This window comes from Hirundo rustica, chromosome 10, assembly GCF_015227805.2.
Source record: "Hirundo rustica isolate bHirRus1 chromosome 10, bHirRus1.pri.v3, whole genome shotgun sequence".
NCBI lineage: Eukaryota > Metazoa > Chordata > Aves > Passeriformes > Hirundinidae > Hirundo > Hirundo rustica.
In genome coordinates this window covers 11,431,427-11,447,223 of record NC_053459.1, presented here as the reverse complement: position 1 = coordinate 11,447,223, position 15,797 = coordinate 11,431,427, and the positions used below count along the sequence as shown (strand labels likewise).

General features: G+C 48.4%; 1 protein-coding gene across 1 annotated transcript; it reads right to left on the bottom strand.

Annotated features, from left to right (window-relative positions):
• Positions 1-9,624: 9,624 nt before the first annotated feature.
• Positions 9,625-14,118, bottom strand: CHST2 (carbohydrate sulfotransferase 2). Its single transcript, XM_040074691.2, has one exon. It carries the CDS (start codon positions 14,116-14,118, stop codon positions 12,829-12,831), a length of 1,290 nt encoding a protein of 429 aa, XP_039930625.1. The 3' UTR covers positions 9,625-12,828.
• Between the last annotated feature and the right edge of the window lie 1,679 nt (positions 14,119-15,797).

Here is a 15,797-nt window from a genome sequence, read left to right as displayed (position 1 = left end):
TAGCATTTAATTCATGTCTTTTTAAAATGCACTCCAGTAACACATTTGATCCTCATTTTTGTACTAAAACAAGGTACCAATCTTGGGCTCACAGCCAGCACACTGGGAGTTTTCTAGAAAATAAGGGTAATGTTTTTCAGAAGAAAGGTTTCCAGCCAGCTAGTCTTGGTCGTACGAATCTGATGAGCTTCATTCAGAAATATTCATCCCTCACTGAACTGAAAAGGTCATTCATTTTTCAGGCCCATCAAATAACCAGCTGATTTTGCTATATTACCTACTGAACCTTTCTGCTTCCCATCAGAAGAGCTGAACTTGCCATTGAAATAGAGGTACTCAGTAAAAATCAGACACATTGTCTAATGAGCGGTGCATGGCCCACTGCAGCTGATGCCCTGCCTACCATTTCACACACTGAAATGCAAGGCATTTCGTGCTGAATATATTTCAGAATATAATACACAATCAAACCTCAATCCTGATTCATGGCAATAATGGGAGCATCCTTTTTAGTCAATTCAATCAATCAATCTGCATATTAAAGAATCTTTTCAAGATTTTAACAGTGAAAAAACCCAGGGTGAAGAGTCACGGCCCCTCAGGTAGCACTTCAGAAAGCATATTCCAATACCAAAAGCCAAGTCTCTGTTCATGTGCCAGAAATCAGGTATGTGCAGAGAAAAAAGGGGTATGGAGGGAACAAGGGCAGGGCTGCATCTGCCCTGTCTGAGGTTGACATCCTGGTTTTCCTTCAGGCACTCCAGGAGGTGTATTTTCTCTGTTGTATGAGCAGATTCTTCTATCACCAGAGCCAGCCTGAGCTGGTACTGAGGTGACTGCCAAGGCTATCACTTAACTGGATGAGGCTGCCATCCATTACTGAAACAAATATTGCAAGTGAACTTGATAGATCAGCTGTTTAGCTTGTGGCTTCCACTTCCCAAGCAGCTGCAGCTCTTCCCAAAGTCGCTGTATTGATTTTCTGACAACAAATGTCACTACAGTGAAATCATGATGAAACAGCAGATAAGAAAGCAAGAGTGCCAGATCAGCAACACCAATTCCCACAACATCTTAGAAATAATAGGAGTGTTCAGGAAGCCAAATGCTCTTAGAAAAATATATAAATTTTTTTTTGGAAATACAGGGCAAAATCCTGCTTTCCTTTTATGTGAAGGACCCTAGTTTCAGTGTACAAAGACATACCAAATTCCTCCTAGGACTAGAGGTGTTCCTGTGACCCCAGAAGCTCCACAGCAGGAAATCTGTAAACACTACTCTTGCTGCCAGGGCACAGATTGCTGTAAAACTGTATGTGAGAACAACTATGAAACAACTGCCTGCCAGAGATGTTGCTAGGATGTGGCACAGCTCCAGCCTGGTGCAAGTTCTGGGCCACGTACTTCTCTGTACTTGGCTGCAGAGCAAAGCATGCAACTCACAGGGGCATCCAGGGCAAGATAAAGTGCCAGTGACTGAAGCAAGCCAAACCCCAGGAACAGGGCAAGGCTAAAGCAGAATTCAACACACCTGGAAGTGATTATCAGGTATTTCAATTCCATTTTGGGGTGAGGGAGGATACACTTTAAACACTGCCCAACCTAACAGAAGGGAGGAAGCATTGTTACAATGCAATATGCTTTATTAAAACAAGATGATACATCTATTAAAAAGTAAATGTGCACCTCTTTACCTAACCTCTCCTGTAAATCCAAACTGTCATACCATACCTCAGCTCCCAGTCCTAATTTTCAACAATTCATTTTGAGTCTGCTGCCTGATAAGCACTTGCCATTAGGTGTAAAATTCAAACTTATCTCCATTCTCATTCTTCAGATACCACGTCTTCAGTCGCCTGCTCATGCACCACTTGTTCCCTAAATGCTTCACATTAGCATAGAAATGCTTCCTCTAAATTACCTTAGTTCCTTTTTTTACTTAAGAGGGGTTTATGTGAAAATTAAATGTCTATGAGTTAAGACCATATTCTAAGCCTAATGCAATAATACTTTTTACTGTGTGTAGGTTTTTAAATTAAGAATATGTTACATCAGTGAGCCAAACTTAGCCCTGTGTCTTACCATGTCCTGATGCTCCAGCCACCGAGCAACCTCTTGTACCACTGGCCTGGCCCCTGAATGTGTTCATCACACGGGCCAAGCCTGGATAGTTGGAATGCAAATATATGCACAATTAGCAGCATTGCTGGACCATTTTAAAAACCTTCTGAAAACACATTAAGTGATTTGTTGCATTTTTATGGGGTTTTTTTCCTCACAGCCATTGGCTCAAAAATCTTGCTTATATTCAGGGTATCAGGAGAGAAACCAAGAGTCCCCAGACACAGGTTCCCTTTTGGGCACAGCCCTATAGATTGCTCATGGCTGTTTTAAGTTCTAATTGCTCCAATCTGGCATTGTCAGGAGCCCCTAGAACTGTCCAGTAGCAACATGACCTATTCCATCCTCACCACAACCCCTCTCTACAGAGAAGCTTCACTTGGAAAAAAATGTCACATACAAGCTCCAAGCTGCCTCGCCCAGGCCACGCTGCCATTAGAAGAGCTCAGATTTAAAGGATCAGTACATGAGCATTGAAGGGGAATAGATCTGCATCTGTGATGTATCCAGTGGCCTGAAAAAATAGAGTTCTGTACATACATAATGATGCCAGTGTGAAGCATTTTTGTCACTACTACAACCCAGTAAATGCCAGAGATGCATTGCTTTCACTGAAGTACCAGAAAGCCAAGTTAGAAACATTAATAGCTTTGTATAATGAGGTAGTTACTATTTGTGTTAGAATAACCATATGCCAAACAAACTTTTTAGACAATAACATGGTCTACTGTGCCAAACATGTTATCATCTCCTCACTGCCACGCTTGTTCACCAATCCCCAGAGTACCCAGCACAGCCTTGTACCAAAGGATGCCAGTACATTCTCTAATAGCCAGTGTGGGTACAGAAATTTCATTCACCATCTGGATATCATGGGATACCCCCCCTTCTCTCTCCAAGCCCACCTGTTGAACACAGAAGCACAATGCCCATCACCAGCAGCCTGCAAAGTGCGCCCTTTACACAAGTCAGAGAAGAAATAAGAAGAGCGGGCATCTCGATTTAACTTCAGTAACCTAATGCAGAAGAACTGCTGGGAACACTTGAAATAATTGTCTGAATTATAGAACAGAAGTGCTAACTAAATAGTTATAAGGGATTTTTTAAAAAACAAAATATTTTAAATGCATCCTCTGCCTGTGCATTCAGTTATCCTTTCTCTAAAATTATGTTTAGATTTTTCATTTCTTCCATTTTGCCTTCCCACAGGGCTGAACTCAGCAGCTACCCAAAAAGGCCTTTATACCTAAGGCAAGAAAATCCAAGGCTTCCATGTGAGAGCAATTTATGTCTATTGTTTTAACCAGGGGTTACAGCATACAGGGACACACATTCATGGTGCTCAGAGCAATCAACAGGACTCCAGCTATAAGCCCACACATGCATTTTCTCAGCATCTCCTATATAGACTGATAAGTGAAAATGAGGAGTCATTACGAGTTGCTGTTCCAAGACCTGAAGCCTGCAGTGCGGAAAAGTCCATTGATTTTTTTTTATATCATTTAAAGAATCTAAGTGTAGTTTACAGGCTGTGCCACAGCCAAAACCAGCCAATTGTGAAACTTACGTGAAACAAACATTAAACTTTCAAATAATTCTTCATTCAGATAGACATGACCAAGATGAATGGCTGGCTACCACTCAGAGCAAAGCACTTACCCAAATTATTCATTATGAAAGGATTAATTAAGCGACAGGGAGCCTGATCACTGTCCTGAATGAGACAGGAGCAAGACAAAAGCTCACCTGTGCAGGAAGGATGAGAGGTCAGGAGAGGCATGTAAGAAGACAAAGAGAAACAGACACATTCTGTAATTCATCTGTGACTGCAGGCATGTGACAGGACCAGTAGATACACTAAAAGCCTCCACAATGAAACCCAACAAGACATAAAAATGGCAATGAAATGCATAAAATTTTTCTGTCAGTCCACATGTGCAAGAAACCATCAACTCTGAAGCCTCTCCTTAAACACAGGAGATTTGCCTAAGCATTGCATTGCATGTCCCTGAGGAGGTGTGCAGGAGATGGTGCCAGCAGGGGCCCAGCAGCACCGCGCAGCTCACAGCAGTGTGCCAGCACTGCCCAGCACAGACAGGAGCCAAGTGCCCTTACAGCAGCACAGCACCCCCAGCCCGCACAGACCACACAGTCACTGGTAACACCTCCCCAGGCGAGTTTTCTGCAAGCCCCCCCGAGCCCTGGTGTCACCACCAGCAGGTTGCTGGTGCTCATCTCCAGCACAGCTCGGCAGACGCTCCCGCAGCAGCTCCACCCTCAGCGCCAAGCCTTGCTGAAGGGGTGTCCCAGCAGCATGCCCACCCTCACAGCGCAGCCGCCCGCCATGGCTCACCTCCACCAGCTCCACCAGCCCCGAGGCTCCTCGCAGGCCGCAGCTCCCGCATGGTGCACAGCATTCCTTGCTCCAGCGCTCTCGAGAGCCTCCTTAGTCCCAGCTGGTGCTCTTCCATGTGTTTCATCAGCTCTTTACACTGAAACGTGCCTGAGCACAGCAGCCCCACCACCTCTCCAGCTGGAAAACACACCGACGTTCCTGCAGCTCCGGCGACATCCCCACAACCCCGGGCACGGCGGGGCCTTAGCTCGGGCGCCTTCCAGCAGGCCCAGGGGAGCACAGGCACAGAGCCTGCAGCAGCCCTTCCCTTCCAAGATGCTTCTGGCAAAGCCACACCGTCCCCAAGAGCAGCTCCCCTCCTGCATTTATCCTCACTGAAGGCCACGGTCCCTCAGGAGCGCTCCCGCCACAGCCAGCCGCCCCTGTGGGGCTGAGGGCACACGGCACCCCTGGCCCGGCAGGGCACAGGCACAAATAACAAGGCACAGGGCAGAGCTGGGCTTCCACCTCCTTTCGCCAAGAAACAGTTATCTGTCTGTAACTGAGGGAAAACCGTTGAGCAGCACAACCCCCTAACAACTTTCAGGTGTCCCTTTTCTATATCAGGTTCATTATCATTCCTCGTTAACACCTGTGGGGCACCTCGTCCTGAAAGGCAGCAGCTGCCTCTCAGGTGTGGCATCAAATACAACATTTCCCATCTAAAGTAAACTAGAAGTAGGGGGCCTCATGCGTGTCTAAGCTGCATCCTGGGCCTCTCAGGTGTGGCATCAAATACAACATTTCCCATCTAAAGTAAAATAGAAGTAGGGGGCCTCATGCATGTCTAAGCTGCGTCCTGGGATGAGGGTTTCTGGGTTAAGATAACACAGCAGGTATTCTTTGGGCAGTAGCCACAACACTGCACTTTTATACTCTGTATTTTTACCTCTGCTCAGCATGAAAGAACATGTAATTAGGGACCAGAGGTTAAACCCTTATAAAACCAAAATGTTATGGTCAGCATGGGCTGCTGTTCTCATTTGTGTAGAGGAGCAAAGACGCACAAAGAACAGTTTTCCACCACTTACTCCTTACCACTGTACCTCTTTGAACCAGGTGTCCTTTGCCATTGACAGCTGTGGCAGTTTGTGATGGAGCTGCAGCCAGTGGAGAAGGTGAAAAGCACATGAGCCCAAGGAGGCCAGCAGACTTCACCCCCAAACCCTGCTCTGGCAGTCAGAACTTCCTCACTGCTTCCTGAGCTGAAAGGTCCCCAGTGCCTCCAACCATCCCCGTGTGGCACTGGCAGGGTCTGGTGAAGCCATGACATCAGAGAACCTTTACCTTCTAAAGACCCTTTATGATATCAAGTCCAACCATTAACCCAGCTCTAAGCCGTGTCCCTAAGCACCACACCCACATGTGTTTTCAATACTTCCAGAGCTGGGGACTGGATCACTTCCCTCAGCAGCCTGTTCCATTGCTTGGCAAGATTTTCAAAGTGATTAAATTTTTCCAAATAGCCAATCTAAACCTTCATTGATGCAACTTGAGTCCACTTCCTCATCTCCTATCACTTGTTACTTGGTCAAGCAGATACAAGGTGTTCTGAAGAACAAAAGAGGTCACCGCTCGACCAACTAAGTTAGTACATCTAAAAACACTGACTGAGTGTGCAAGGTGTTTGTTTTTAGTAAATTGACCAAATGTTTGAGATCTGAAGGGCAGATCCCAGACCAGTACAGCAAAGATACATAGGAACCACCAGTGGCAAATAAGCAAGTAATGAAAGCTGCCAAGAGTGATTCTCAAAGTTACATAAACACTAAATATGTCACTTTTCCATTTTATGTCTCCCATGATAAACTGTTATGAGACATGCACATGGCTTGAAACAGATAATTGTTGATAACCCTGACTGGTGGGAGAAGGAACCATCTGGCAGATGGCAAACAAGAAGGTGCCAAGAATTTAGCAGACTAGGGGCCTGCGAATTTATGCAAAAAGGTCTGTAGAGAGGAATATTTAGACAAAAGTTCAGCAACTCTGTTTCTATCTATACACAAAACAAGTTGGAACGTCAAAACTATCCAAATAATTATGAAAATTATTCCTGTTTGAAATTCATCTTGAAACTGAGGAAAATCAGTGAATCTAAAACTGTGAACTTAGAAGTGAGGAATTCTTTCTGCATATTATGATTAATCACAAATGGTTACAGCACATAGCATCACGTTTCATCTTCTGTCCTTCAGGTTTCTATCCTCACTGCTTTTAACATGCAAATGCCTTTATTCATCCTCTCCTGACCTTGCTGCATGGTATCATTTGTTTCTTTCAATTTCCCTTAACAGTATTTCTTTCTTCCTATAGCAGAGAAAGAGCAACTTCTGATAAGCCCCGCTTTGTATTCCTTTCTTTTCTTCTAAGGGAATTTCTTCTGCCTCTGCTCTCCTCTTTATCCCTCCTGGGTAGAACAAGGGATATCGCTGGATGCAGCGTTCTAATTGTGAATCCACATTTTTCCACCGAGATCACTATTCATTAGCCACTTTGCTGCTGACCCTTTGCAACAGCTGAGATGCAGCCAATGTCTCTTGCAGTTAAAGGGAAGTGAGGACACGACCCATGTCAGTAGTCACAGGCAAAACACAACATTAATAAATTTATGTAACATATTTAGTGATTTGGGGGCTGGTTTTGCTGAAGCATCATGGATCACCACGAGGACCACACAGCATTGAGGTTGGCCAGGGACATTGTGCAGTCTCTGTCCTTGAAAGCTTACAACACCCACCAAGATAAAACCTGGAGCAACCTAGTTTGATCTCATAAGCTGACCCTGCTTTGAGCAACAGTTTGGACCAGAAACCCCCAGAGGCCCCCTCCAATACAAATTTAGGAGGCCATGATTTCCAGAGGCACCCTGAAATACAACTCCCACTGACTCCCGCATAATATTGCAATTCCAATGAAAATGGCACACACAGATATTCTTGGAAATCCAACTTAAAGCTTACTAGAATCTTCAGATTTCTTAATATTGTATCTGTAGAGCCCCTTCCAGTTAGCAGCTTCAACTGACGTGGTGACAAAGGTGGCTCAGCAGATCCTTCCTTGATCAGGCTTCTTTGTTAATAATTTTTCATTTGGGGAGTTTCTGCAAGCACATTTTCGTCTTGTTTTTCAGCATGAACATCCTATTTCCATTCAAATCCCATCAGAATAATGACATTATGTCCAGACAGACATTTGCAGTACCTCATACTAAAAGACCTGCAGGCTGTGCTGGCTACTCACCAATTTTTCTGAAAGGAACAAAGAAATGGTAACCCACCTCTCGATCTCAATTCCCTTCCCATCACCCTGTTCATAACAAGCATTTTCCTGTCTGAGAACTGCAGAGGACACCAGAGAGCTCACCCACATCAGTTGGTGTAAATGGCTCTCTCACATACAAAATTTTCTTCTGCGAAGAAATATGCCATATATTTTTACACATATTTTACAGCTTTGTGTTTCACTGCAGAGGCATATGATTCTTTAATCCCAGTTCTCTCATTTTCAAGGCCATTTTATTACAATTTTTTATCACAACTTTCATGGTGTTGATCTGTGTGTGGAATGCCAGCTCGTTGTGGATCAAGGGAAGATAGGACACCTTACATTTTGCACAGATTCTTACTGGATTTGCATTGACCTAGACTCTGGACAGTCAATAATGCAGGCCCATTCTTGTGTTCCTTTCATCATCTCATGATGCAGGGAGCCCCAAGTTGCAAATTAAAATAAATACAAGGAAAATTTACAACTTGAAAATATAAAACTGTCTGTGTTGTACTAATTCCATGCATTTCCTTTGCAGAAATGATAACTTACATGAAGAATCATGGATGTCACGACAGCCAAGAGCTGATATTTAGGCACCTTAGCAGAACTCATTTGTTGCCAGGGAATCCAAATAAACCACATAAACCTTATTTTTTACTTTAACTGTGTACAATATAATGAGTATGGCTAAAATGTTATTCTATGTATTCTTTAATTGTAAAACATGCACATTTTTGTAAGATCTTGCTCAGGATCTCTGATGCAAAAGGCAAACCCTATGTACTGACTGCCAGGATAACTAGCAGGAAGCACTGACAGTTGCAGTCAGATACATCAGTGGCAAGCATTGTCACACTCACTTAGAGCCTCCAAATTAAATCTGCTTACCTTATTCATGTGCATAATTCCAGCAGAGTAATATTTACCCAACACCTTTAATTGAAATGGCAGTAGAATAAGAACATTTTTGATCCATTCAATGAAGTGACATAACACAGGCAGCATTTGCCCCACGTTCAGCCTGTTCCTGTGAAGCAGCCCCACACAGCTGGGCACAGCTGGCATTCACTGCTCCAGAGGGACCCACGCCTGCATTTATGGGATGGACAGGAGCAAAGCTGGAACACCAGCTCTGAGACCATCTGTGCAGTGTGCAAGGGCTCACGTTAAACACCTTTCATTTTCAACACACCACTAGCAATTAGAAATGAAAGGGGAGATAACCTCACTACTCTTCTCATGGCCTACAGGATGAGAAACACTTGTTTCAGGATTGCTCATAACCATCAGTATTTCACCTCTGAAGACCCAAGTTCTAATCATAATGGAAATACAAGGTTTGTGGGTTTAATTATGTTCCTCTTCCCAGTCATGGCATGAAGTTCAATGTCTGAAAAATTACAAGGTGATTGGAAAAAAAACGGGACTTCCTCCTTTTGTTAAGAAAGAATGAAAGATACTTGATCTAACATTTTTTTCATCAGAAGCTCCAAGGTTAGCAGCAGCAATTTGCACACTTTCACACATCTTGTGGTTTAGTTGAGTCTGCGGAAGACAGAGGGTTTTCCTGTTTGCACACACTGAATGATCACTGCAATTTACCACACCTGTTTGATGTTCTGACTTTGTTCACAGCAGAAAGCAGCACGTAGTTGCCCATTGGCCTTTCTCTTCCATCAGATGAACACGCCAGGTCTTCAGAACCATCTCCCTCCCATGCAACTGAGTGCACCCTGTACCTTGTTTGTGCTATTGATCCTTCACCAATATAAGCATTAGCTTCAGCTGAAGAAGCACACTGTAATTATTAAATCAGACAGAAAGCAAACCCAGGACTATTTTCAAACTTAAAAGTCAAGTTTATTCTGACAATAGCTATCTGTCCCTCCTCACAAAAGGAAAACTTATTTTGTAACCATGTCCTTCATCTCTCTGATACCCTATTTTCTCCTGTCATTTTCCACATTTAAAACTTTTTTTCAACTCTGTTTAGCTTGTTAAAGTTCCTCTAATTCTATTTCCTGAATACGAAAAAAGGGCTAAAATTCTTCTTTTAATTGCCAGTTGTTCACATACACACTTGATAGAGCAGCATTAAACATAGGGTTTAGCCCACCAGCATTTTACACAAGCAGGATCCCATTCAGTTCTCCTGAAGCTTCACCTGAACAAACAGGCATTCCTTTATTTTCACCAAATGAACGTGGCATTATTTCTTCTGTTCACCAAAGCACACCAGGGTACAATTGTACCGTATGTTGGGTGATTCCTTGCTGCAATGTAGTAGGTGGAGCGCAAATTACGGACCAGACTCAGATGCTGTAACTCTACTGGCAATGTTTGTATCAGGAAAGTGAAGCAGATGCTTGCAATGCACCACTATTAGAAAAGCAGTGAGTGCTCGCAGAATGACAAGATGACTTTTTAACATAATTAGGAGCCAAAGGACATTCTTGGAAGCTAAGTCAACCAGGCTCATCTGTTTCATACTCCCAGAGGCAATCAATTCCTGTCCACTTTACCCATCCTGAAAACTTTCCCAAAAAAAGACCAAGGAATTCTGCACGCAGAAATGACCGTGCTTCAGCTCCCAAAATCAGAAGAGCTTTTGCTGCAACACGCTGCCATGAAAAGCCCATCTAGAGACCTCAGCAAAGCTGCAGGCTGGCAGCAGGAGCATTGGCAGTGCCCAGAGCCGGGCTGGCGTTCCGTGGGCAGCTCCGGCAGCCTGCCCTTGGAGCACGGGCAGGGCACGGCAGGGCAGGGCAGGGCAGGGGGGAGCAGGCAGCTTCAGAAAGCAGGCATGGAGAAAAAGCAAGCACCGCGCTCTACAAGCAGATCAGAGTTTCAGACACTGCCCCAGGACACAACAACCGAAGAAAACAAAAAACCCCACAGGGTACAGCCCAAAGCCAAACATCCAAAACCCTCTCAGCACTGCACCGAATGTGCACAGCGGTAATACAAAACACATCGTTCCACAACAACACAAGTACCTTAATCTGCATTTTAAATACCAAATTAACAATCCCTCCCATTTCTAGCTCTGCTGTCTGGAATCTGCGAATACATCCTAACAGGCCAATTAAAAGATCTCCCATTGCTAGATTTTATGTTATTTCACTGATGGTGAAAATGAGCTGAGGGAACCAACATGTAGTGCAGTCATTCAGCAAGTGTATAGGCAATCTTATGCAACAATCTTTTAACTAGTTTATTAAATGCTTTTCCTTTTCAGAATAAATTCAACATCTAATGCCAAAATTTCATCAAGAACTCAAAAATTTTAGTAGCCAGTTATCAGCCGTTTGAGTTACAAGAAACAGACATATTACACTTCACTAAAATTTTCACACATACACCCACACATACACACACATTTATCAGCATCCTGTTTATATTAATTTATTTTCACAAATCAATCTCCTTTTTCCTACTCATACTCTTCACATTTTCTGAAGGCACAACACCCAAATAGGCAATGTAAAATGTACTTCCTGTAGAAAAGTCTGTAGTCTCCTAAGAGAACGGTTTGGCAAAACTATGCTTGTTTAAAAACTCAAGTTCCAAAATGAGCCTTCAAAGAGCAGCAGAGAACACCAAGATTAAAAACTACTTAGGGTGTCTGCACTTTTCCTATGCATCACACCACTTAACCTTTAATAAATCAGGACTTTTTCCAAGAAATTACAAAAGCAAAAGTAGCAAAATCTCTTTTTTCTTTCTTTTATCATCAGGTTTTAACGATGGGAGAGACTCTAGGCAGAGCTCCCAGAAAGAGCCAGACCACCATCTGGCTCCATCACAGAGCAATGACAATTCACAGGCAATGAGTCTCCAACCAGCGCTCTGAAATCAAACGCTGGGCTGGCTCCATAAAAGCTCTGTTACGGTCATGAACACACAGCTGTACATTTCTTCCCTCTTTGTACATAAATATACCCTTGGACACAGACAAAGGGAAAAAAATAAATCATTTTATGCATTTTTCTATGCTTCCCTGCTATGCCTGTTACCGATCAATGTCAAGAAATATCTTCTGTATCTTATGTTTTGTTAGCACTATAGAATGAATATATATAATATATATTTTTTATTTGTTTTCACACATGCTAATGTTTCCAGAATGATAAATGTCTTCTTAAATCCTGCATTTCTTGTCACGCTGTAAATCCACTTCTATTTGACAGTGACTCCTGGACGTACATGTCAAGACAAAAATAAATACTGCTGCGATGGCAAACGTTTTAAAACTCTTAGGACATTAATACAGTGGCACTTGAAAGACTTTTTAAATACAACGGAAAAGACGAGTTAAATAGAAACCTGCTTTGACACAGCCGTAAAATCTGCACTACACTTGCGAGATCTGTATTTGTTTCTGCAAGAACAGCTCCTGATCTTTGAACACGTCAAATGTCGCACTCCAGCCCTCCACCCATACTCTTTAAGAAGTCCACGTCGTTATTTTAAGCAAGCATCCCCTCCAGCTGTACATAAGCAACACTGTATTTCCCAAACAATTGAGGTAATTATAAAAATGAATATCATTTATTATTTTCTTTTATTACTATCATCTCTGAACATTTGCTTTCATACAAAAGTCTGATTTTCAGCATTATGTTTTCCAAGGGCATCCCCTCCGCACCAAGAGAGATAAAGATGTGTTAGGAATTGTGCAAGAGTTTTTGTTACCATCTTCAAACCCACAAGAACTTCATGAACACGATTTTGGTACAGAATAACTACCTGGCATTTCAAAGAAGGAGGAAGGGGATTTACACATATTTTCAGTTCCACTTGCTTTGTTGTTTTTTAAAATCACATCTAACCCAATGCAAGGGGCGGGTAATAAAATAAAATTAAAAAAAAAAAAAAAAGAAACTGAAGAACGAAATCATCACATTACTGTATGTTACCCTTCAGCAGTCTTTGGAGGAAATAGGAGACCGGGCTGCTTTTCCCGGCTCCCTCCCTCCCCCAAGGCAGCCGGAGCCGCTCCTGCGCCCGGGCTCCGCCACTCCGGGCGCCGCTGCCCCGTCACAGCCGCGGCTTCCTGAGCAACGTTCTGCTGAGGTCCTTCACCTCCTCGGGGCTGCCCACCCGCTCGTAGCCCAGCAGGGCCATGGGCTGCTGGCAGTACTCCTCGACCTGCTTGATCTGCTGGTAGCTGAGCGCAGTCCTCCAGGCGCTCAGCGCCTGGGTGGCGTTCCTGGCCGACACCACGAAGGGCTTGGAGGAGTAGCCGGGGCCGCTGGTCATGTTGAGGGCGAACTTCTCCATCTCCGGGCTGACCGCCAGGTTCACAAAGCCGTACACCTGCCGCAGCGTCTTGATGGGCTCCACCACCAGGTCCTCGTAGCGCACGGCCATGTAATTGCCCTGGAGCCAGTCGGGGGGGTGCAGAGCAGTCTGCAGGGTCTTGGCCATGCTGCTGCAGATGACCTCCATGGCACCCAGGGCATGGTAGTCCGAGCCGCCCCCCGCCTCCTTCTTCCCGCCCAGCTTGTGGCCGGCATCGAGGAAGGGCATGCGGTGGATGTGCGGGTCCCGGCTCCTCACCACCTGCAGGCTCTCCCGGATGAGGCCGTGCCGGGACTTGATGCGGGAGCTGGCGACGGCCCGGGGGTCCCGCACCAGATGGATGACTTTGAGGTCCAGGGTCGGGTCCCGCATGAGAGGGGCGAGGACGGCCAGGTCAAAGACACGCACGCCCTTGATGACCAGCGTGCGGTACTTGTGGCATTCCTCCTGGAAGCGGCTGAGGCGCTGCGGGGGACACTTTTTGCACACCCTGTCGTCCACCATGCCCACCACCTCCTTGCGATAGGCCGGGCAGAGGGGTGAGGAGCAGATGACCTTGTTGGTGGCCGCCCCGAAGATGCCGAGCGTGGTGAGGTTCTTGCCGGCGCCCGCCGTGCTGTAGAGCTGGAAGACGGAGAGATCGCATCGGTACAGGGAGCTCAGCATGTCGCGGGCCGCCCCTTGCAGCGAGACGGCGTCCCCGGGGTACAGCTTCTGCCAGACGTGCCACACCGGCTCGTAGAGGAAAAACACCTCGGGGTTCTGGTTGAAGAGCTCCCCGAAGAAGGACGAGCCCGAGCGCCAGGTGGTGAAGACATAGACCAGCTGCCGCCGGGCGCCCGCCGGGCCGCGGCTCCCGGCCGGCGGCGGCGGCGGCGGAGGGTGGTGGCGGGGGGCTGCCGGGGGCTCCCCGCAGCGCCGCGGCTCCCGCCGCCACTTGTACTCCAGCAGGTTGAGCGCGGCGAGCAGCAGCAGCAGCGCGTAGCCCAGGCACAGCGCCAGCGCCTTCCGCCGGCACACTTTCATGCTGGGCGGCGGCGGGGCCAACTGTTGCTCAGCGCCCCGGCGCCCCGGGGCCCGCGGCGGGCAGCAGGGCGCGCCGCCCCCGGCGCCGTCTCCCGGCCGGCCCCCCCGCGCCCGGCCCGCATAGCGCAGCCGCCGCGACGGCCCCGCCGCCGCCGCCGCCCCCGCCCCTGCCCCTGCCCTACTTAGCGGCGGCACGGCCGCCCGCCCGCCCCGCGCTTCTCCCGCGCCGCCATCGCCGAGCGGCCGCGGGCGCCGCCGCAGCGCAGCTCACGGCTGCCGCCGGGGCGAGGCGGAACCGCGCTCCGCTCCTCCCCGCGGCGCGGAGCGGTGGCGGGGGCCGTACCGCCCCGCACCGCCCCGCCGGAGCACGTCGCTCCCGCCCCGCCCCCCGCCGCGCCGGGAGAGCTCCGGTACCGCCACCGAGGGGCGGCCCCGGCCGGCGGCGCCCGCCCCGCGCTCTCCATTGGCGGCCCCGCCCGGCCCCGGGCCGCAGCGCTCCGTCCGCCCCGCCCGGCCGCCGCCGGACACGGCCCGCGCTGATCGGCGCCCGCCCCGGCCGCGGCCCCGCACCGCCCCACTGCGGCGGGCGCTTCTAGGAGCCCTTCTGTGCCGGGGCGCTTCCGTCAGCCCTGCCCGGCGGGAGGCTCCTCACCGGGCACCCCTGGACGGCGGAGCCGCGCCGGTAACGGGAAAAACAGAAGAGAGGGAAAAAACTCTGAAAGGCCCGAGAGGATTCCCAGTCCGATCGCCCTTGTCTTGGGTTGTGCGGAAACTCGGACTTCTCAAAGGTTCTCCAAAACATTAAAAAAAATTTCCTCACACTGGATCTTCCTGATAGAGCTCAGCACAAATCCATCCGCCCGCAGTTCTCACAGTGTTTTTATAGCCGGTGCCCGGTCACCGGGCTGCCCCTTGGGTCGCGGTGCTGCCCCGGCCCATGGGCAGCCAGCTCGGGCGGCACCGAGCCCAGCCCAGCCCCGCGGGTGCCGGGAGAGCCCAGCTCAGCCCGGCTCGGCTCGGCTCGGCTCGGCTCAGCTCAGCTCAGCCCAGCCCCGCGGGTGCCGGGAGAGCCCAGCTCAGCCCAGCCCAGCCCCGCTCCGGCCCCGGCCCCACTGCTGCTGCCCGCCCACACCAGCTCCGAGCCGGCAGCCGGCCGTGGGTCCCAAACTCCCTACCCCGGCTGGGAATCAGAACGGACAGGGCTTTCTCCTGTGTCCTGGAGACACAGCGCTGTGTGAAGGGCAGCCAGAGCAGAGGTGCAGCTCCAGGCAGCACCCATGCTTTACAGACCACCACATGCCCAAAATGCGCCTGACAAGGGCATGGAGTGGCGGGTCCCACGGGGACAGCGCACTTTCGGGACACGGGCTTCCCGATGGGCTTCCGGCAATGCCCAGTGACTCTTATGGAATTTTCTCTGCTGTTTCCTCCGCCCCTGACCGGGCTCGGAGCACTCCGGGGCTGCTCGCGAGTTACAGAAGCGTTTGGCGGCTCTCGCCTGTCCATCGCTCCCTGTAGCCAGCAGCTCTCGCCCCGCTGCCTTACCATGCACGGACGTACACGGCACACCTCCCCGGGCAGCTGGGAGCCTGCGGCTGCGGGGCGGCTGCCCCTGGCCCAGACAGAACCCCCACAACAGATGACACTGGTGAGATTTTGCTGGAACGTTTATTAACGGC